Consider the following 24,360-nt stretch of genomic DNA (forward strand, 5'->3'; position numbering starts at 1 on the left):
TATACTAACTACACTGGAAACCCCCACACGGGTGGCTGACTAAGATAATATACACACTGAAAACCCATAAATACACGCACACACTCAAAACCCTTTGGGATGGGCTCCAAAGACAAAGAACTCTGTCGAGAACCAATGGGATACTGACACCAGGCTGGAGAGGACTGTCTATCACCTACAAGCAACCTACCAGGAGCCAGGACTACCAGAATCTACCTACGTCATTTCAATGTATAAATGAACTGCACAAATATGTTTTAGGTCTCTTCTTCCGAAAGCTCCCTAAGAGCTGGACGAATGGGAGCCGTGCAGCACGTTTTGCCAGATATCATTACGCTTGAATAAACGGCCTTTAATATACCGTATCCGCCTTGTCCAGAGTCTCATCTTGGTCTCATTTCTCCAATAACTAATCATTAACAAATGGGGTTAGTAGAAGCGTCTGCTCCGACGTCCGGCAATGGCACAGCGGATGGAGTTCCGTCTGCAGAACAGTCGGGGTGGTACGGCGGGCCGCCGTGTCGACAAAGGGTACAGGCCAGATGGCGAAAGGGGTATTGTAGTTGTAGTAATTTAGTTTGCTAGCCGGGAGATGCGCCTGGCTTGCGGCTAACTGGTGCTAGCTTCGGGGCAGGGTCGTTAGCCACTATAGCCACTCAGTAGCAGCTAACTAGCAGCGATGATCCGATGCAAAGGTCCAGAGCTTATGGCAAGGATTCGGGGGAGTAGTAGATTCTAGCCGTGTTGGGGTAGAGTTCGGGAGGCATCAGCTGTGTAGCCGTGTGATCACTGAGTAGTCCGGGAGGTAGGCCTGGCTCAGAGCTAGGGGGTGGGTCACTCGGTGGCAGCTAGCTAGCTGTGATGATCAGGAATAATGGTCCAGGGCAGGAATCAGGCGTTGTAGTGGAGAAAACAGGCTTAAAAAAACGTCTGTGCGGAAGGTTTCTTACGTGCTGTTCCTGATTTTTCTGTAGTGTATTTTTGTGGTGTTTTAGTGATTCACCATAGTGAAGGCGTAGACTCCGTTTTTCTGGGTCTCTATGTTTTTGGTTGAATAGGTTTCTTAATTTCTTTCTTAGGTTTTTGCATTTTTATCAAACCATTTGTCATTGTTTTTAATTTTCTTAGGTTACCTTGACCTTTTTTTGATGTGATTGGAAAGCTGAAATGTTAAATATACTGTTTAAACGTTCTACAGCCAGGTTAAAACCTTTACCTTTATTACAGTGAAATGTTTTGTCCAGGAAGTTTTCTAAAAGGGATTGATTTTGTTCTTGCCTAATAGTTTTTTGGTGGGTTTCTACACTACTTTCCTTCCATCTATAGCATTAATATTGTGCAGTTCCTTTTGCTTTGATGCCTCATTATAGAGGATTGCTCTGTTCAATTAGACTGTGATTTTGCTGCGATGGGGGTTTCAGTGGGCTGACTGTGAATGCTCTGAGAGACTCTGGGTTGAGGTTAGTGATGAAGTAATCTACAGTACTACTTCCATGAGCTGTAGATGTACCTACCATAGGAGACTCCTTGAAGCCTACTATTGACTATGTACAGACCCAGAATGTGACAGAGCTGCTGGAGTTGTGACCCGTTTTTATTTTATTTAGTTGTGACCCGTTTTTTTTAATAGTTGTGTCTATGGGGGACATATTTGGGATGGAATACTGAGAGTGCTGAGAGTGTCAGGTTCTTGTCCAGTTCTGGCATTTAGGTCACCACAGACTAGTACATCTCACTGCGCCTGGAAATTGTTGATTGCCCCCTCTAGGATGACGTTGTCAGTGTTAAAGTATGGGGATTCTATTGGGGGGATATAGGTAGCACACATGAGGACATTTTTCTCTGTTGAGATAATTTCCTTATTAATTTCGAGCCGGAAGTAAAAAAAAAAGTTCCTGTTTGGACTAATTTAAAAGTGGGTTAGGTTTGCTCTATACCAAATTAGCATACCACCTGAGTCTCTTCCCTGTTTCACACCTGGTAGTTTGGTGGATGGGACTACCAGCTATTTGTAACCTAGAGGGAAACCAGTGGGTCCGTCTCCTTTATACCATGTGTCCTAATTGTCCTAATGTGTCTCTGTATCCTCCTTGTCCTGATTGCAGGTTCATGGGACATAATCACAGTGCACCAGTCCCCTCCAGTTCCACTGTGGGAATTCTCTGTAGAGCCTCACAAGACATTGGTAATGATATGACGCTTTACCAGTTCAAACCTGTGCAGGCACCCAGAGGCCTCATTCATGAAAGTAACCAGAAGTATCCTTACACACCTAGTCGGTTCAGTGGCTTATTGAATGAAGCTCTCATCACCTTCACTATCACAGAGGTCCAGGTTGAGGATGAAGCTGAGTAATACTGCCAACAAAGTGAACAGCTTCCATTCACACAGTGAAATATGGCCGTACAAAAAAACTCTGTTAGCTTCTCTCACATCAGTGAGTTTGTGAGAGTGCCCGGCCAAGCATCCGAGAACTGTCAGGGTTCAATGACCTCTTTCCATCATAGCTGTAGCTGTACTGTTAGCATAATCACAATCATAAATAACTGGCAGTAGGGTGGTATTAGCCAGTCAAGGCAACACAAACATGGGAATGGAACTGAACTGGCAGCTGGAAGGCTGCTGGTCTCTTAATCCCATGTACCATCTCCTGCCCTTGTGCACTTGGACAAGGCACTCAACCCCCCACAATTGCTCTTCGTCGAGGGGCACTGCACTACAGCCGCAAGGCTATCAAACAAGCTAAGCGCCAGTACAGAGACAAAGTAGAATCTCAATTCAACGGCTCAGACACAAGAGGCATGTGGCAGGGTCTACAGTCAATCACGGACTACAGGAAGAAACCCAGCCCAGTCACGGACCAGGATGTCTTGCTCCCAGGCAGACTAAATAACTTTTTTGCCCGCTTTGAGGACAATACAGTGCCACTGACACGGCCTGCAACGAAAACATGCGGTCTCTCCTTCACTGCAGCCGAGGTGAGTAAGACATTTAAACGTGTTAACCCTCGCAAGGCTGCAGGCCCAGATGGCATCCCCAGCCGCGCCCTCAGAGCATGCGCAGACCAGCTGGCCGGTGTGTTTACGGACATATTCAATCAATCCCTATACCAGTCTGCTGTTCCCACATGCTTCAAGAGGGCCACCATTGTTCCTGTTCCCAAGAAAGCTAAGGTAACTGAGCTAAATGACTACCGCCCCGTAGCACTCACATCCGTCATCATGAAGTGCTTTGAGAGACTAGTCAAGGACCATATCACCTCCACCCTACCTGACACCCTAGACCCACTCCAATTTGCTTACCGCCCAAATAGGTCCACAGACGATGCAATCTCAACCACACTGCACACTGCCCTAACCCATCTGGACAAGAGGAATACCTATGTGAGAATGCTGTTCATCGACTACAGCTCGGCATTCAACACCATAGTACCCTCCAAGCTCGTCATCAAGCTCGAGACCCTGGGTCTCGACCCCGCCCTGTGCAACTGGGTACTGGACTTCCTGACGGGCCGCCCCCAGGTGGTGAGGGTAGGCAACAACATCTCCTCCCCGCTGATCCTCAACACTGGGGCCCCACAAGGTTGCGTTCTGAGCCCTCTCCTGTACTCCCTGTTCACATACGACTGCGTGGCCACGCACGCCTCCAACTCAATCATCAAGTTTGCGGACGACACAACAGTGGTAGGCTTGATTACCAACAACGATGAGACGGCCTACAGGGAGGAGGTGAGGGCCCTCGGAGTGTGGTGTCAGGAAAACAACCTCACACTCAACGTCAACAAAACTAAGGAGATGATTGTGGACTTCAGGAAACAGCAGAGGGAACACCCCCCTATCCACATCGATGGAACAGTAGTGGAGAGGGTAGCAAGTTTTAAGTTCCTCGGCATACACATCACAGACAAACTGAATTGGTCCACTCACACAGACAGCATCGTGAAGAAGGCGCAGCAGCGCCTCTTCAACCTCAGGAGGCTGAAGAAATTCGGCTTGTCACCAAAAGCACTCACAAACTTCTACAGATGCACAATCGAGAGCATCCTGGCGGGCTGTATCACCGCCTGGTATGGCAACTGCACCGCCCTCAACCGTAAGGCTCTCCAGAGGGTAGTGAGGTCTGCACAACGCATCACCGGGGGCAAACTACCTGCCCTCCAGGACACCTACACCACCCGATGTCACAGGAAGGCCATAAAGATCATCAAGGACATCAACCACCCGAGCCACTGCCTGTTCACCCCGCTATCATCCAGAAGGCGAGGTCAGTACAGGTGCATCAAAGCTGGGACCGAGAGACTGAAAAACAGCTTCTATCTCAAGGCCATCAGACTGTTAAACAGCCACCACTAACACTGAGTGGCTGCTGCCAACACACTGACACTGACTCAACTCCAGCCACTTTAATAATGGGAATTGATGGGAAATGATGTAAATATATCACTAGCCACTTTAAACAATGCTACCTTATATAAATGTTACTTACCCTACATTATTCATCTCATACGCATACGTATATACTGTACTCTATATCATCGACGGTATCCTTATGTAATACATGTATCACTAGCCACTTTATACTATACTATGCCACTTTGTTTACATACTCATCTCATTTGTACATACTGTACCCGATACCATCTACTGTATCTTGCCTATGCTGCTCTGTACCATCACTCATTCATATATCCTTATGTACATATTCTTTATCCCCTTACACTGTGTACAAGACAGTAGTTTTGGAATTGTTAGTTAGATTACTTGTTATTACTGCATTGTCGGAACTAGAAGCACAAGCATTTCGCTACACTCGCATTAACATCTGCTAACCATGTGTATGTGACAAATAAAATTTGATTTGATTTGATTTGATTTACAGCTCATCCTGTGCCTCTCAACATGTGTGTGTACACTCTTAGGAAAAAAAATTGCTATCTAGAACCTAAAAAGGTTCTTCGGCTGTCCCCATAGGAGAACCCTTTAAAGAACACGTTTTAGTTCCTGGTAGAACCCTTTTGGGTTCCATGTAAAACCCTTTACACAGAGGGTTCTACATGGAACCCAAAAGGGTTCTACCTAGAACCAAAAAGTGTTATCCTATGGGGACAGCCGAAGAACCCTTTTGGAACCCTTTTTCTACAAGTGTATATCTGTGGGTATGGGAAAGGCAGGAGACAAATTTCCACTGTAACCAATGGACAATAAAGTATCTATTCTATAGGTCTTCAATAACAGAATAAACTACTTCAGACTCGCCCAACAGTGTTATTTGAGCAGTGATCACCATGATGTCAACATTTCAGCTCCTCTTCCTTTTAGCCCTATGGACAAAAAGTAAATATACAAGTTACAAAACTTAAAGCGGCAATCAGAAGTAGAAACAATAGTAAAGCGGTTGCCCCACCCCTGGCTCTGTAATAAGCTGAGGATGGGGCTGGAAAGATGTAACCATTCTGAAATTCATAGACAGCACTATTTTTAACCATGTTCTGAGGCTATATAGTGTTTGTTTCCATTTTCTTTGTTTACAAACATTGGAGTAAAACAAGCTTACATATATATATATATATATATATATATATTTATTTATTTATTTACACTGTTTTTTTTCGCCCAAATTTCATAGTATCCAATTGGTAGTTACAGTCTTGTCCCATCGCTGCAACTCCCGTATGGACTCGGGAGAGGTGAAGGGACAGAGCCGTGCGTCCTCCGAAACACAACCCAGCCAAGCCGCAATGCTTCTTGACACAATGCCCGCTTAACCCGGAAGCCAGTCGCACCAATGTGTCGCAGGAAACACCGTACACCTGGCGACTGTGTCAGTGTGGATTGCAACCGGCCCGCCACAGGAGTCGCTAGTGCGCAATGGGACAAGAACTTCCCTGTCGGCCAAACCCTCCCCTAACCCGGACGACGCTGGGCCAACTGTGCGCTGCTCCATGGGTCTCCCGTTCGCGGCCGTCTATAAATTATATTCTTCAAGAATCAATGGGTACATGTTTGTTTATTTAGAAGTCCAAAAATGGATGTAGCAACTGCTGATTGTCCCTTTAAACCTACTAATATAGTTGATATGTTTCTCTTCCAATAAAGCAGTGATTAATTTGATGAGTTCATGTTCTTTTCTAAACAGCATTATGTGTTTTGTCTTTGTTACACTTCAAAGATTTTCAGCACTGTTTTTCTTGTTGTGTGTCTAGGTTCATGGGGCATCATCACAGTGGACCAGTCCCCTCCGGTCCTCTCTGTCCAGCCTGGAGACAGTACAGATTCTCTGCAGAGCCTCACAAGACATTGGCAATGATATGGAGGTGCACCAGTTTAAACCTGGACAGGCACCCAAAATGATTTTTATGATGGTAACCAGAGGTATTTGTGTACACCCGGTCGGTTCAGTGGCTCCTATACTGGAGCTCTCACCACCTTCACTATCAGTGGAGTACAAGCAGAGGACGAAGCTCAGTATTACTGTCAACACAGTGAAACATTTCCATCCACACAGTGAAATACGGCAGTACAAAAACCTCAGATCACCGTTCTCATATGAGAATGTTGCCAAGCTCCAGTGCACAGTTTAGCTTCAGTGAAAAACTGTTCCATGCTTGTAACCTCGGTCAACACTAGACTCTACATTCGGTCAAAATAGCCTCTCTCGTATGTGCTAGAGCTCATATGGACATTTGGGATCTACATTTCCTTATTGAAAACACGTTGTTTCTGGATATTTTGTTTCCATCAATAATGACATATCTACTGTACATGGACAACCTCTCAGACTCCTTATGCAGGAGCTATAAAGTCCCGAGTTACCTGGGACACGATACAGCTGATCCTGGAATAAAGGCAGTCATGGTTTTATTGTACATTGATGGATATTGAATTGAGAAATGGGACCAGGCTAGGAATCACTGTGATGACATGTTCAGTATGGGATGATTCCTGGTGCTAAATCTTTCATCTGTATTGAGCTTTTTGTGTACACAAAGATACATCCGCTGGGTTGATCAGTAAGGTAAGGATTCATGTTTGAAATTGTAATGTTATTGAGTTTGGTAAAACTATTTGAAAGCAAATCTTAAACTCCCACTGTAAGATTGTTCATAGTTTATAACAAATCAATAGAAATATAATCTCTCTCTGAAAAGAGTTTAACAAAAATGACGATAAACAATTGAATAGTTACATTAAATGATGGATAATTTGTATGATAAGGTAGTGATTGATATTTGTTTTGACATTCTGTCAACTTGTGCCATTCACGGACCAGTGAGTTTAGTGGATGAGAGGTTTTTGAGCAATCTCATGTTTAAATCACTGTGGTACATGTTTGGGCAAACGACCAAACTGAACGTTAAGAGTAAGTTGCAAATAATTCTACAATGTTTCTAATAAATAGACTATATTGTTTATAGACATTTCTGTTATTATTGTACGTGGAACCTTCATGGTGTAATTGTGAACAGATATTTTACTGTAACAAACAACTATTTGAATTAAAAACAAGAGTGTATTATTCTTTCAGAGACATTTTCATTTTGACATTGGCCTCTATGCTGCTGAATTGGAATGGATCCATCAAAACACTGCAGTTGTGTACGCTGTTTAATGATTTTCTTTATTTAATCAATTTCATAAATCATCATTTCATCCTATCGTATTAGAACATTTCATGAAGCCTTCATAAATGCTTATAAATGCTTTAAAAATGATGATAAATGTTCTAAATTATTATGGAATGGAAGGCTTAGAATGCTTATAAATGTTTACACGTTTATTCATGATAGTTATTATAATAAAGTGTTACCAATATTTTTGTTAATTATATTGTATTTTACAAATGTACAAAATATATTTTATTATGTAAATCAAGAATAGATATATTCATATTGTCTATCTGCATTTATACATATTTCAATCTGATTATGCTGGAGGCTATGAAAATACTAAGGGGGGAGGGGGTGGGGGGGGGTTCTACTAAGGTAACATATGGAATTGTTTTTAGATGGTCATACCATGGATCATTTAGCTATTTGATATTGAATTTTAGGACTCCTGTAGGTATCAAATATTTTAAATGTCTTATCAAATTTAGAATTTGGCCTTTACTACTATAGCTCATAGAAATGCATAGAATAATGGCAAAACAAAAAATAAATAATAAGGAATAAGGTTTTGAAGTGTCTGTCCTATATCTAGAAGATATAAGAAAGCTCAGGAAATATATATACAGGTATATATACTGTATTTGGACACATATTTAACTCTTTCTTTTATCCGGTCCCGGGTTACTTTCAGACGAGTTCTGTGACACTAGTGGGGGTCGACAGAGCAAAATGGAGAACACCATCGTGTTTGTGGGAGTCTCCCCATTCCAACGAGTGGTTAAAGCGTTCGGATGCTACAAATGTTTCCATGAGAAGACTGATTTTCGGGAGGTCTCCTGGTCTGACAAACAGCGCTGTACTGTAGCTCTGACACTTTCCACTGCAGATGAGGAAGGTCAACATAGGCGGATGCGGTGGATTGAGATGCAGCCCAAGCAAAAACATATCTCTAGATTAAACAGATTTTTGATGGGGATTTTTTATTATGTACATTAATCGACTATTAAGGATTAAACACTTGCTAGTTTGATTTTCAGGTTGTATAATATCTAACCTTTTTTATTCGAAGAGAATTGTTTTAAATATTTGTTTAATTACCATAATGTAGTATATTACCAGATGCTGATGCTTTGCATTTCCATTTATTCATTAATATATTTTCCACAGGTCATGCCACAGCCGCCGCTCAGGTCAGTGTCCCAACTGGTAAGGACCTGACCAGAACTCGTGGTCAGGCCACGCTGCTGTGTCTGATCAACAACTTCTACCCTGATCAGGTCACTGTGAGTTGGACAATGGATGGGAAGGGTGTCTCCGGAGAACAACAGGACAGCCAGTCTATACTTATTCCTGATAGGACTTACAGTACAAGCAGCACTGTTACTTTACCCCACTCTACCTGGGAGTCTGGAGAGAAGTACGTCTCTGCCAGGTCCAGCATTGAGCCAGAGGGAACCCATCTGAGGAACCAGTGTGTGATGGAGGAGTTTATCTCTGTACTTTCGTGAAGTATAGACATACAGCTGGTGTTTTCCCTTCTGCTTCTCAATAGAATGGTTCTGTTACTGTAGCTATAAGTGCATTTGATTACTTAGACTACAACTAACAATGTTTCACTTCAGTAGGCTATTTGAGAAGTGTAATTACTTTTTCATCTGAAAATGACATTTATTAAGAGGCATTTCTCTATTTTCACTTACAGTCAATTAAAACGTTAACACATTAATGAATCATTACAATCTATGATGAAATGAAATGGTATAAGTTTTGAGTGACAATATGCATTTCATAAAAATATAGAAAAATGCCTGAGCATGACTTTTTGATTGGTTGTTTGATTAGCTTATCGAGACAAGTGGGAGTGCTGGCATGAAACATGTTATACTGCATTGCTCATGATTGCAACACATACCACAAAGCCACAAAATCATATCTCATTCTCCTGTTGGATGCTCTATCAAAAAAGATTGGCCATAGAAAATATATAAGCCACCGGCATCTGCAATCCAATGTTGACAAAGTGCCACTTACCCATCCCCAACGCTCCTAAAACCATCCCTGCTGTAGTCCCTATCGTACCTGCCCATGTGGACCACCCCACTGCCACTGATGCGGTGGCCCCAACAGACACCCCTGCTGCCCCTACCACCCCTAACAGTGCCCCTGAGGTCCCTCCCGCTCCCAGCACTACAGGGGAAGAGACACTCACTACTATCAGAATGACCACTGCCAACCCAGCTGATCCTACTATAACCTTCCCCTTATCTTCCCCCCTGCCCAAAGGGCCTCCTATGGTGGCCCCTAAGCCTAGCTGACATAGCTTTGACACAAAGAATCCTGCGCCCAAGGCCTCTAGAGAAGATCTGTGGTTCATCTGGGTGCTAATGTTCGCTCTTGATATATCCTGACCAACCCTGTGCATTTTGATAGATTCCGACACCACTTCCTGACGTGCGTGCACAGTGAGCACTGCTATGGCAAACGTGGCAAACATTCCCATGCACCCTGCGAACATCCAGAAGTTAAAATTTGATGATTTCATGAAAATGAAGGACATGAACAGGACCAAAGCTAAAAGGACCACAAACACAAACCGGTAGTCCCCGAATCCAAACACCCCAAATCCTGCTGTGACCATGGCGGTCATAGTCATGGGTATCCCTGAAAATGCCAGGAAATCCACGTATTTCACCACCACTTTGTTGATCTGCTCTTGAATGGTCTTTTGCTCATTTACCTCCTCCATCCATTCTCTCCTCTTTCTCTCCATCTCATTTCTCTCTCTGCGCTGTGCCTCCCACTTTGCTCTATGCTCCAGGCCCTCTGTCCTCTGTCCTTCCTTGTCCAATGTGACAATCCTCTGCTCAATCTCCACTGTCACTCTGTCTCTCTTCTTCACCTCCCTCGCCTCCATCTCTCTCAGCTCTCTCTCCCTGGCCTCCAGAGAGCTCTGTCCCAGGCGGACACAGGACTCTCCTTGTCTCCATATGAACTTGAGAAGGAAGTGCAAAGCAGGTTTGAGCAGGGTGAATATGCTCAGTGCCCAGAGAAGTCCCACCATCCCTGAGCCCACCACGACTGCCTCAATGATGACTCCAAGTGTTGCTCCACTGGCTGTGGTCCCGAAAGCGCCAGCCAGTCCAACTGCGATCCACACAACCACAGATTCTGCCTGGGATGCTCCACCACCACTGCTCCTGGCACCCAGCAATACGGAAGCCATAGCCGCTGCGAATATGACCCCAGCCACCATTGAAGTCATGACTGTGGTTAGTGCCGTTGCTCCCAGGAGGGTACCCAGCCCCAAGGGCCCCACAGTCTGGACGCCGTCAGACACATGCTTAAGCAGGGCCCCTGAGGTCATCACTGACATAGCCTCATTCACTGGCTCCTCAGTGGCCCCCAGCACACAGCCTCCCACCACTCCCAGGACAAAGCCCAGAACTGCTTCCAACATGGGGCTCCTGGCCTCTGAAACAAAGCAGGAAAAGGGAGGGTCACTGACAAAAACACTGGATGTGGTATAACAGTTTTGTGATATAGTTTCTATATATTGCCTGAAGATGTGTAATAAGTAAATATTGATGAAAAAGTAAGTAAAGAGATCCAATCATCCCTGATGTTTAATTGTTAAGTGGTTGGCAATTTGAGTACATGAATCATATTATTCTATTGTACTTACAGTATTTATACTGTAGGCCTATGTATTTGTATTGTACCATGCAACTGAATGAAACCACCATTTGTCACTTCAACCGTGAAGTGCCTGTAGCAAGTGACTGTCAACAGACTTGCTGATCGGGTTTAACCAGCAGAGCTGCCATGCATGGTGCCATGATATGTACTGTATACATTGTTCACATTGCTCACATGGTTCCAACACTTACAATACTAGGATTTAGCTAATGTTCAAGCACTTTACTGAATATACTGTATATGTCCCAATGACTTCTCTCTGAAGCAGCAAAGTTGTTCTCCAATACTTGTTTGCTATAAGATGTCACAAAATAAGTGCATGGTCAACATTATTCACAGTGTGCTGTCTGCACATGTATGTCAAGACAAAACAAGAGTTTCCATCTCATTGATAAATAGAATAATTTACATATTGCGAGGTGCAGTACTTAATGGCAAACATGTCAACTCAAAACCACCTATCAAACTATTTGCCTCATGTGAAAAGGTTGTTGCACACTACCTTATACAGCATAGGGAAATCCTTCACCACCACCCCCATTATATGAAATTAAAGGTTCAGTAAAATGCAGGCGACTTACTCAGCGTTGATGGAACCATGATGATACAGGAAGCTCGGCGTACAGTAGATGAGTTCCCTCTTCTTCCAGCGATTACAGTGCAGCCTCTCCACCAGCCCTTTGCCTCAGGTGAGACTCTAGCTCTGTCTGTGTGTGATACAGGTGAAGTACTCCTCTGCTCCCTATCTGAGAGACTGACTGGAACAGGATATACCCACTAACTGTTCCACGAATTCTCCCATCATTCTGTTCATACTAATCTCCAGGATCTCTACTACATCAAATGACTATCAACACTCACATGAGCATCGATGTTCTTCCTTTATTTGGCATCTGCCATGACTCCTCCCTGTCCCTGTCCTGTCATTCATCCACACCCTACTGGTGTGTGAAGGTAAAATAAGATAAAGATATAGTAGTAATGTATTCATCTTTATTCATCAATGGCTTTCTTTCGTAAGTGTAATAGAGTTCAAGTGCCCTTGCAGTTGTCTAAATGGGTTTGAATAAAAGAAGGCAGCTCAAATGACAAAATATTTGTCATTGTATGAGTACATTTTGACCAATTAGACTCAGAAATAGTTTTTCAGGGACCATGATCAGAGTGACATCCAGTGACATGCAATATGGATGGTTGTAAACAGTATATTTCCAGTCCACCCAGCTGACCCCAGTTCAGTTGTTAGTAGTTCTGCTGCTCCCAGCACCATAGCCCCGAATGCCACTAAAGCCAAGGCAGCTGACTATGTTCTCCTCATCCAAGCAAACTCTAGTATTGGAAAGGCTAGCGTTCGCACCAGAGCTGTAATTACTTTGCTCAATGTCACTGTTAGGTCTCCCAAAATGGTGGCAATCATTGACCCAAAAACTGCCAGCCCAAGTCCCATCTATGAATGTTGTTTCCCTACGACCATAACAACTGCTTCTAGAGACACCCCCGATGCCCAAGCCATGCCCATCAGCAAACCTATCGCTCTCAAGGGATGAGTCTCCTTCATGGCCGACCAGTGACATATCCACCTATATGTTGTTGAGCACCACAACCATCATAAGAGATATACTCACCCAGCCAGCTGTCTGCCTCCATGGAGGTAACTGAAACTGCCCCCAGAACAGAGCCAACTGCCCCAACTAGCATCACTGCAGTATGAACCCATGTGTCATTGATGTTTAAAACTGAGGGTGACTGCCTTCCTTAGCACTCAGTCCGAACAGGAATCCTGCCAAACCGTCAACTGTCCACACAGGGCTCAATTCCCTGCAACTGTACTTGGTTTCCCCAAGATAATCTCTGCCAAAAAGGTCAGATGACCAGCTGTAGGTAACAGAAAAATGCCTGCTAAAGGAATGGAAGGCAGGATACCCCCAGCAGTGCCACTGCCAGCCAAACTCCTATATGCATAGTCATGAATGTCACAGCCATGAATAACAGCAACAGTCCAATCTGAGTAGTTGTCGTTGGCCTCTTTATTTGCCGTCTCAAGGGAAGGAAGGAGAAGCTGAGAATCAGTCCCATGACACAAAGCCCTTTTGGTCCCACTGTCATCAAAGTAGATTCTAGTACTGCTCCCCCTATTCTGGATCCCCATTGCAATTTACCAGACCAGTTAAACCCATCTCTACAGCTCATCCGACTCTTGTTCTCGTGACCAGTAACATAGCTCCAGCTCCAAAGATAATGCCACATGAGATGGATAAAAAGACCATCTAAGTACTAGGAAGCCCAACAGTGTAACCAGTCCCGAAAATTGACATGCAATCATCACTTCCACAGTCTTCATGGCTTTCGCTGCTGCCATGATCAGAGCATAAGTACCTAGGCCTGTGCTCAGCCCGATGTGATATTACCTCTGTATTGATAGAAGCAACATAAGTATCAGCAATATGTGGCTAAAGCCTCTCTCACTCTCACATTTGTTTCATACCTGAATGAAAATTAGTAAGAAAAGCAAATTAAGCCTTACCCATCTGTGGCAGTCTGTAAGAAGATACAGACAGCTACTAACAACCTGTTGGCTAGACAGTGAGGAGACAGTGCAGACTTCATCAGAGTGCAACGCATGCTGAACGCGGAACAAGAGAGAGCTCAGTTTGCTGTTTTGAATGTTTCTGAAAAGGTTTTTCCTTGAAAAAAACGATTATCTTTCCCAGGACACTGCCATACCATAAAGTCTGAAGAGCTGATGCTTGGCGAAGCAGCTAGCCTAGCTGCTAGCTATCAAGCTAGCCATGTTTCCTTGACAGTTTGAACACAGCCCGCTACCGTGGATAGTCCCAGACTTGTGGCTGTTTGAATCCCTGCTGTTTGTTGCTGTTTCTATCGGCCCTGCGAGCTGTGCTGGCTGGAATTGCGTGGAGTACCAGTGTTAGTCTACGTTACTACCATCATGCCGCCCAAAGTTAAAGAAGGTTGGAGTAATGGAGGGGACAGTGCTTCGCTATCACAGGTGAGTGATGTTTTAAATCAACAAAAATATGTCTACAAGCAATTGTTACAGCAACAGGAAAATAGCTGTCACGTGTTGCTCGCCCTTGTTTCCCCCTAACTGGAGACCGGACCATTTTGTGTTTATTTATTTTGAGTTTGCAGGGATCTTTATTCTACATCTACTATCTTTATTGGCATGCATTATTTTAGCCTGTGCTTTCCTTGGTTTTGTGTGTCTCCTAATTATAGTGTTCTCCCATTTGGCTGGTCTCCATGGGGATCGGCACACCCCTAATTTACACACCTGAGCCTAATGCCCTCAACGAGCCATGTTCCCTGTACAAAAAGGTGCTCCCAGCTCACTTCAGCCCTTCTTCTGATGTTGAGAACAATCATTATTACCGAGGCTGCTGCTGCCATGCCACCGCTAGACGACCGCAACAGAGCCATGCTGTCACCTAGAGGGGTGATGGAGGACAGAGCCGAATGAAGAGTGTTACGATGCACAAAGCCCAGACGGTCTTTCCTGAACTGAGTGAATGAAGATTAAGTGCTACAGAGAGAATGCTGGCCCCTCACCCCTGCTCTGGTCTTTGTGCCAGTGGCGAGGCAGCATGTATCAATGACGGAGTAATGTGACGGGCAATCTACCCCCTAAAAATATATATATACAGGTGGACACCCAATGGATGGGCAATGCACGGTGGCGGTGCCCATTTTTGTTCTACCTTAGCAGCAGCCAGGATTTAATTATAGGACTGAGTGTTTGTGTGGGCCGTTTGTGTGCTGAATTTTTGTAAAACCCTGAGGCCTCAAGTAAAGCGAATCTAAACTCTTATTAAACATTGTCTGTGTGTTGACCTGGGATCGTACTTATCTTTGTCCAAATACTGCTGGGCTCAACTAACAAAATAATGGATGATCTGATCAGATAGGTCCAAGACCTAAGAACAGTTCAGAGTTCTCCCAGGACGAGGTGCATGTCCTGAAAGAGACTTGCAGCAAGATGACATCAGCACCGTCTGTGAATCATTATTACAGACTTGTCTAGAGGGACAATCCAGGGGGAATAACACTGTTACCAGACTCTCCACAGGTCTGGAAAACCTGTAACCAGCCCAGGTGACAGACCCAGGCCACTAGTTGTCAGGTTCAAGGACAAGATGGTTGTTCTGGAGAGATGCAAGAATGTGAGAGGAACCATCTTCCTCAATGCAGATGTGCAGAAAGAACTTATCCCAGCTATGAAAGTTGCCAGAGATCATGAGGACATTGCTTACAACTGCTACCTCATTGTCCACCTTCCCTCTCAAATGCCTGGGAGGAGTGACAGCCAAACTTCTGGGTCAGTAGCTTCAGCACATCACACACACCAACTGACGCAAGTCCCTGATTGACTGACTCTATAAGCTCAACAATGTTTTGTTTTTTTGGCAAGCTACCTAAGGGCTAAGAATAATCCATATTAATATATGTAGCTTTAGAAATAAGGTTCATGAAATCAATAACTTGCTAACATTGGATAACATTCACACAATGGCCATCTCTGAAACTTTCTTAGATAATTCATTTTATATAGCAGAAGCAATACAAGGACATAACATATACAGGAAAGACAATAATTCTTATGGGGAGGTCTTGCTGTATATGTTAAGATACATATTCCTGTAAAGCTTAGAGGACCTTCTGTTGAAGTGTTGTGGTTGCAAGTTCACCTGCCTCATCTAAAGCCTTTTGTTTTGGGGTGCTACTATAGGCTGTCAAGTGTTAAGTCAGTATTTGGACCAGTTCCCATTGGCTGTAGTGACCATAACATTGTGGCAATAACAAGAAAAGCCAAAGGGTGGGCCTAAAGTAATTTATAAGAGATTTTACAAAATGTATTTGTTGAAGATGTAAATCATTAATGTTGGTCTAATGTGTATGAGGAAGGGAATCCAGATGCAGCACTGGGGGTATTTGTAAGCCAAGATAAATGACATAAACAAATGGAAAAATACTTTGGAGTACCTTAAATGATATCAAGGGCAGAAAACCCAATTTAAGCTCCAATGTTCATTGAAGTTGATGCTTCATTTATAACAAAACCTTCTGATTTTGCCAATTATTTCAATGACTTTCAATAGTAAAGTAGAAAAACTCAAGTGAAATGACAACATTGAAAAGTGAACCCTCATAATGAAAGGGAAGGATTGCTGTTTTGATTTTGGTCAAGTCCATGTGGGAGAGGTGGTAGGCTATTGTGATCATTAATAACAATCAGCCACCAGGAATAGACAACCTTGATGGGAAACTATTGAGAATGGTAGCGGACTGTATTGCCCCCTCCCCCTATTTGCTGTATCTTTAACCAAAGCCAAAAGGAGTGTGTTTGTCCACAGTTGTGGAAGGAAGCTAAACTAATTCCACTGTCTAAAAGCTGCCCAATCAGTTTGCTGCCTGTTCTTAGTAAACTGATGAAGAGAATTGTATTATCAACTCGGTTCCTGTCTGTCCTCACCGCTTTATGGCCAATGTTAGCAGGGCTCAAGACTAAACTTTTTCATCACCATCCCAATGGTATTTTGTTTTATATGCCAGGTTGGGTCTACTCTAGAACCTATAGGTCATTCATAGTGATTTAATGTTAATTATCCTACATTATAGCTTTCAAACATAACTGGCGTTTAGCCGATATTTATGTAATTAAAAGTCTGTTTGGCTATATTTTCTGTTGCCTCCCTCATGTCAGCATCGGTGTGGACATGAGGCTGTAGCCAATACACAACCTAGGCTGCACTATTACATTTAGGCTAATTATTTAGATACGCTACGTTTATGCTAAAGATAATTCCAATGCTCTTTTTAGAGGCATTTTGGGGGGGAATTTCTGGCTCAGTTGACAGCCCATTTAGGCCTATCTATTTCAGTAATAATCAACTTCTTCGGGATCGGTGTCCCGTCCACGGGACGGTTGAGCTAACATAGGCTAATGCGATTAGCATGAGGTTGTAAGTAATAAGAACATTTCCCAGGACATAGACATATCTGATATTGGCAGAAAGCTTAACCCTCGTGTTATCTTAAGGGTCAAAAATGACCCGCCACTTTGTTTTCACATTAGAGAGATCCCCATAATTTTTTTTAATTTTACCTTTATTTAACTAGGCAAGTCAGTTAAGATCAAATTCTTATTTTCAATGACGGCCTAGGAACAGTGGGTTAACTTTCCGGTTACTAGTCCAACACTCTAACCACTAGGCTACCCTGCCGCCCCAATGATCTTGAATCAGTTATAGAACCCATTGCCCTTTATGGTTGTGAAGTCAAGGGTCCACTCACCAACCAAGAATTCACAAACACCAAATTGAGACTGCATGCAGAAATCTGCAAAAACATCCTCCCTGTACAACGTAAAACACCAAATAATGCACACAGAGCAGAATTATGTCAATACCCGCTAATGATCCAAATCCAGAAAAGAGCTGTTAAATACTACAGCCACCTAAAATGAAGTGATTCCCAAACCTTTAATAACAAAGCCATGACCTACAGAGAGATTAACTTAGAGAAGAATCCCCTAAGAAAGCTGGTCCTGGAGCTCTGTTCACAAACACAAACAGACCTCACAGAGCCCCTGGACAGCAACAGAAACACATTTAGACCCAACCAAATCATGAGAAAACAAAAATATACATACTTGACAAATTGGAAGGAATTTACAAAAAGACAGCGCAAACTGGAATGCTATTTGGCCCTAAATAGAGAGTACACAGTGGAGGAATACCTGACCACTGTGACTGGCCCAAAATGAAGGAAAGCTTTGACTATGTACATGCTCAGTGAGCATAGCCTCGCGATTGAGAAAGGCCACAGTACGCAGACAAGGCTCTCAAGAGAAGACAGGCTATTTGCACACAAAATGAGGTGGAAACTAAGCTGCACTTCCAAACCTCCTGCCAAATGTATGACCATATTAGAGACTCATATTTCCCTCAGATTACGAAGACCCACAAAGAATTTGAAAACAAATCCAATGTTGATAAACTCCCAAACGTATTGGGTGAAATACCACAGTTTGCCATCACAGCAGCAAGATGTGTAACCTGTTGCCAAAAGAAAAGGGCAACCAGTGAAGAAAGAACACCATTGTAAATACAACCCATATTTACATTATGTTTATTTATTTTCCCTTTTGTACTGTAACTATTTGCACATCGTTATAACTGTGCATAGCCATACTATGACATTTGAAATGTCTCTGTTCTTCTGATACTTTTGTGAGTGTAATGTTTACTGTTAGTATTTTATTTATTTCACTTTTGCTTTATCTACTGTATTTCACTTGCTTTGGAAATGTAAAAATGTGTTTCCCATGCCAATAAAGCCCATTGAATTATATGGTGTGATTAGAATCACTCATGTTTCAGTCATGATCCTGCAAAAAATGTGTGAAGCAGCATTCTTAGTTCAATTGCTGTGTGCTGCTAAACTAGTAGCCAGCAATCCCACCACCTCAGGTTACCATGTGACAGAGATAAGTCACATGACCAAGACTCTGCGTACAGGAAATAGAGACCAGCAAGAGAAAATAGAAAGAAAGTAGCGACAGTGAGGAATTTGCACCAATAAAGTGGGTTTACTGACTGCAAAAGTGAAACGTTGAGCAGGTATAGTACCCCAATTTAGTTTTGTAATATCATTTGTAATACAACATTATTGAAAAAGGACTTATTTCCTTTTACTGCTTCTATTGTTGGTGATCTGGTTCTTGATTGACCAGACTCTTGCAGGCTTCATAATCTGTTATTATGGTATGTAATAAACAACCCATGTGCAGACTCAGGGCAAAGTGCTTTCTGGCTAAACAGTTTTTTCACTTTCCCAGTTAACCAAGATCAGTATTATAGACACCAAGATCAGTATTGTAGACACCACAAATATGATCCGTGCATCAAATCTGGGTGGTGCTTTCAGTTTATCTTTGCTGGGCAATACAATTTGTTGTTTGTTTTGCAGAGTTTGTTCTGCGACCTAAATATAAACATCTAGGATAAACCTTACAGTTGCTTTGCATATCACTATTTCTCCTCAGAGATGAAGCTGTTGCCAGTGATTTCCCTCCTGGCATTAACCTCAGCTACCTCTGCTTTGGACAATGGTTTGATGAGGACCCCACCCATGGGATGGATGTCCTGGGAGCGTTTTCGCTGTAATATCGACTGTGAGAATGATCCCAAGAACTGCATCAGGTACATAATGGTAGACATATTTATGTGCAGTTTTACAGACTGACTCTGCAGTCACTCCTATTGTAGAGCTATTAACCTCATCCCCAGGCTAATTGCAACCGCATATCAGGTAGCTTCCCTGTATACAGATTAAGATTAGTCTTGGACTAATAAGCACTTTCTATCGAGAATCTCTTTTGAACATCATTTTTTGTCTATAACTAGGCTTAATCTGTGTCCGATAAACTGGCCAATAGAGTATAACTCGACAGATTGGTAGACGAGACTATTTAGGTGTATATAGGCCTGGGTTACTTGTAGATTCATTTTCTTCTCATAGTGACTGATATTAATAGGATGCTGGACATTTTACATCAAATAATATAATGGCATGAATATGAATAAATTAATATCTCCCTACAGTGAGAATCTCTTCAGAGACATGGCAGACAGACTGGCTGAGGATGGGTGGAAAGAGATGGGATATGATCATGTCATGATAGATGACTGTTGGTCCTCCATGCTCCGGGATAAAGATGGACGGCTGCAGCCCGACCCACAAAGGTTAGCCTCTCTCTCACCCTTCTCCTAACTCTCTGCATCTTTGACTTTCTTCCTTATTTCCTGGCCTTCTACCTCTTCCTTACCCTCTCCATCTTTGCAGTTCCTCTTCTTCCCATTCAACCTTAATTAAAGACTGTAAATCTGGTGTACTATAACTGTGCTGCTTGTAATGAATACCTTAGCATGGGTTAATAAAGTATATTGACTTGAGTTTAAGGTCTTATCTACTACAACATTATAAAAGGACAATATTAGGTATGAGACCCAAGACTTCACTGCCATCTCTCTAACCCCAGGTTCCCTGGGGGCATTGCCAAGCTGGCGAGGTACCTCCATGACCGCGGCCTGAAGCTGGGCATCTATGGGGACCTGGGCACACACACCTGTGGAGGGTACCCTGGCACCACGCTGGACAAGATTGATACTGATGCCCAGACGTTCGCTAGTTGGGGTGTGGACTTCCTGAAGTTGGATGGCTGTTACTCCAATGAAGAGGAGCAACAGAAGGGTGAATGAATCTTGAGGGGGAACTGTAACTGTACATTGGGAGTTACTATATAGAGTGTATCACCATTGGTGGTCCTTTGGGTAGACTGGCATGGTAGTATTTAAAGAGATGGGTGCAAGAGAGGGTAGAGGGAAATAGACTCAGAGGGGGATAGTGTGGATTTCTATTGACGCGTACTATGTTCTTCTGTCATACAGGTTACCCTCTCATGTCCAAGGCTTTGAATGCAACAGGCCGTTCAATTGGCTACTCCTGTAGTTGGCCAGCCTATCGGGGTGGACTCCCTCCCAGTGTATGTTTCATTATGCTACCGGTGACACAATAACAGAAATAAGGGACCACGCATGCCCCCTGGCGACGGGTTTGAGCCCTGGCTCGGTGGATTGTCTGTCCTCTTCCTCTCTGTCTCCCTAGCCTTTGGTTCCTACTGTGCTGTCATGAAAATAATAAAATACAGAAGGAGATCAAAACAAAAATAAGGGTTAGTGAATGTGTTGCAAAGATTTTTAGTTTTACAATAACAATTATGGCTTGGAGGAAAAGGTAATGGATGACCCTTCTCTTTGAATAATGCTTCATTCATTGTCATATTTTCACTGATTATATTCGGGGTTTTTTCTCGCATGAGCTACTTTTGCATAGTTACAGGTATTCCGCGACAGCACTGCTGTAGTTAAATGAGAAACTGTTGCTCCTTCACGTTTGATCCATCACTCAGATCATTCTTGATCAGAGGTGTTTGATGATTGTTTTTTTTCCCCTGAAGAATCAGGATGTCTTCCAAAGACAGGCAGGCAACAGTATCAAATCTAATATCTTTATAACATTTGTACCCTTTTGGAAACTAATCAAGGTGTATGTAAATACATTTGTATTGCTCACAAACACTCATACAGTCCATATCTATTTTTTTCTTCAGGTGAATTACACTCTGCTGGGGGAAATCTGTAACCTGTGGCGTAACTATGATGACATTCAGGACTCGTGGGACAGTGTACAAGACATTACAGACTGGTTCTTTGACAACCAGGAGATACTGCAGCCTGAAGCCGGCCCTGGACGCTGGAACGATCCTGACATGGTCTGTCTGCTATCTTTCCTATGTCCGACCATTGTCTGTCCCTTACTTACACCAATCCCTCTGTCCTTCTTTCTGTGCTCTCCTCTCTGTTCATGTCTAATACTGTATACTGTATACTCTCCTCAGAATTGAATTGGTAAGGTTTTCACCCTATTTCACATTTACTTTGGTCTGTATCTTACATTTATTGAAGCCTGTATACATTACTTGCTGAGTGTCGTGGTATTGCTACGTGTCACTCTTACCCTGTCCACCTCTCTTGTCAATATTCACCTTGTTCCTGCATTTGGAAGGGACTAGGAGTCACTCTCGCTCACATTGTTTTATTTATTTAATATGTTATTTGTTCCACCATCAGTATTGTTTTACAAGTCATTAACCTTACATATTTATCATTTTTCTCTCCCAGCTGATCATAGGAAACTTTGGCCTCAGTGTGGACCAATCACGCTCTCAGATGGCTCTTTGGGCGATCATGGCTGCACCTCTCATTATGTCTAACAACCTTCGAACCCTAAGCAGTGAGGCCAGGGCCATCCTGCAGAACGGTGCCGCCATCGCCATCAACCAGGACCCGATGGGCGTCCAGGGAAGACGCTTGCTACAGGTGACCCTCAATGACAAAATTACACATTAGTTTATGATTCCGGCAGTATGAAATTCACTTCATTCAGACAGTTGGGAGACAGGCAAGTAGGAGAACAGTAGGAAGTGGATTGAACCCTGGTCTCCAATTGGGAGTGGAGTATGTGACTGACAGGGAGCATTACTGCTAGACCACGGTCTCTGCACCAAATTCACTGTTTACTCTCCTTTTCTTTGTCTGTATGTCACTCTCTTTTTTTCAGGAGAGGAGTCAGATTGAAGTGTACTGGCGGCCCCTCTCCCAGTCAGCCAGTGCTCTGGTGTTCCTCAGCCGTCGCCAGGACATGCCCTATCGCTACCACACCTCCCTGACCAAGTTAAACTACACAGCAGGCAGCTACGAGGTGTGCTCCTCTTTCCTGGTTCCATTCCTAGTTCTCTCCAACCACTTTGTAGCGCATGATGACTCTATTTCCTCCAGCGTATGATGACTGTGTTTATTCCTGTTGAGGGAAGTGGAAGTTTGAGCTGTGTTTTTGTAAGTGACACAGTATTGTACCTCTTCATTTGTACTCTTCTATATCTTTCAGGCTTATGACGTATTCACTGGGAAAACATTGAGTGGACTGTCTGCCACCACAGAGTTCACCGTCTCCATCAACCCCTCAGGAGTCGTCATGTGGTACGTCTATCCCAAAATGCACTACGAGCATCCGCAGGATGATGGTAGATACCCCTACATCCGACAGAAATACAGGATGTCCTCCTCGCTCCGCTTCCACAAGCCGAGGGTTGTGCCTCCTAGTCTGCTCTGAGGGGACTTGAAGTAAGCAAGCAGGAGGGCGAATCTGTTGTTTTAAGAAGTCCTCCATAAATCCAGATCCAATCAAAGATATTTGAATCAGGAAGAATATTGATATTTTTTTTTGCGCTGTTGTGTTTTAACCCATATGTAATCTTGGTAACCCAGAACTTAAATCGTGCGCCAGCTACTTGGTTAAGGTCTTGGGGTAGCCGAAAGAGAAAAGATACTAGAACCAGTGGCGGAAACAGGTCGGCAGCTTCATCACCGTCTCTGTCTGCAACATTTTATGTTATGTGTGTCTGCCCACGAGAGATTAAACCATGTGTAATGTTTGAACATTTATAAAAAGTAGATTTTGTATTTTGTTGTGTGACTTTATTCTAACAGGAAGGAGCGGTTCACATCTTGCCTATGTTTAAAAAAATATATAATAATAAAAAAGTGGTGCAATAAGGTGCAGAATTGAGACTGCATAGATTAAGAATATGAACAAAACATACCATTTAAGACTTCAATGTTTGCACTTTCAGTCATGCAATAGTGCATATGGTTTGGATCAAAAGAGGAAGTGTGCCCATAGCAGTCATTCCCCCTTTCCACCACTGAGTGGCAGTGTAGACAGATGTCCACAACAACCATTAGTGGGTTTCCTTCACCCTTGAAACACCAGCATGGCTATATCACAGTAGATTAGGTTGCACAAGGAAATGAGATGTTGTGCTCCAGATTAGGCCAGGCATGTTTATTTGGTGATGGGATAAACTGCTGGTGATGTGTCAGTATGGAGAGATGAGATTGCTTCCCAGTCAATGCCGGTCTGATAGGGCTTCTGGATAAGCGATACGGTGTGTCTTGTTGTTGGTATAACCTCTAGGTAGGTATGCCTTATGTCAGTTCTGTGAAGGTGGCACACATGCACACACACACATCTACCCGGTACAGCCAGAAGAGGAAGGGCCACCCCTCTGAGATGGGTTTGATTAAACATGATCAAACCTGCACATCAAATCACGTGAACATATGCACATGTTATACAAGTGACACCAATTCACTTATCTATACCTCTGAGGCTCTCACACAAAGACATGTTATACCAAAACATCACACATCCTTACTCATCTCCAGTCCACATACAAAAACAATTTAGCCTGTTCCTCTCTCTTCCAAATGGTCCTCTTCTTTCCTTCCTCTGGCCTCCCTCTGTTTCGGCGAACGTGTAAGGAGGGACCATCAAGGCTGGCAGGAATCCTGACATCCTCTCCTGGTACAGAGCATCTCTGTCCACAGTGCTTTGTCTGTGTATTTCTGTGTATGCCC

At 43.3% G+C, this 24,360-nt stretch overlaps 2 protein-coding genes across 2 annotated transcripts; one reads left to right on the plus strand and one right to left on the minus strand.

Moving 5' to 3' along the window:
• Positions 1-9,563: 9,563 nt before the first annotated feature.
• Positions 9,564-12,082, minus strand: LOC139377318 (uncharacterized). Its single transcript, XM_071120339.1, has 2 exons — positions 11,884-12,082; positions 9,564-11,077 (listed from the first exon to the last, which is right to left on the minus strand). The coding sequence occupies exons 1-2, from the start codon at positions 11,900-11,902 to the stop codon at positions 9,564-9,566; spliced, it is 1,533 nt and encodes a 510-aa protein (XP_070976440.1). The 5' UTR covers positions 11,903-12,082.
• A 6,726-nt stretch (positions 12,083-18,808) lies between these two features.
• On the plus strand, positions 18,809-23,401 carry LOC139367320 (alpha-N-acetylgalactosaminidase-like). The gene is made up of 9 exons (XM_071105537.1): positions 18,809-18,939; positions 19,365-19,521; positions 19,924-20,064; positions 20,361-20,572; positions 20,770-20,864; positions 21,492-21,653; positions 22,063-22,260; positions 22,502-22,642; positions 22,829-23,401. Exons 2-9 carry the CDS (start codon positions 19,367-19,369, stop codon positions 23,051-23,053), a joined length of 1,329 nt encoding a protein of 442 aa, XP_070961638.1. The 5' UTR covers positions 18,809-18,939; positions 19,365-19,366; the 3' UTR covers positions 23,054-23,401.
• Positions 23,402-24,360: the final 959 nt, after the last annotated feature.

This window comes from Oncorhynchus clarkii, chromosome 2, assembly GCF_045791955.1.
Source record: "Oncorhynchus clarkii lewisi isolate Uvic-CL-2024 chromosome 2, UVic_Ocla_1.0, whole genome shotgun sequence".
Taxonomy (NCBI): Eukaryota; Metazoa; Chordata; class Actinopteri; order Salmoniformes; family Salmonidae; genus Oncorhynchus; species Oncorhynchus clarkii.

What these genes read in the sequence shown, in the direction of transcription:
- LOC139367320 (XM_071105537.1), top strand. Translation starts at nt 19,367, where the DNA reads ATGAAGCTGTTGCCAGTGATTTCCCTCCTGGCATTAACCTCAGCTACC. An exon ending in CTGCAGCCCGACCCACAAAG is followed by an intron (nt 20,065 to 20,360) that starts GTTAGCCTCTCT and finishes CTCTAACCCCAG; the next exon opens with GTTCCCTGGGGGCATTGCCA. An exon ending in ACACAGCAGGCAGCTACGAG is followed by an intron (nt 22,643 to 22,828) that starts GTGTGCTCCTCT and finishes TATATCTTTCAG; the next exon opens with GCTTATGACGTATTCACTGG.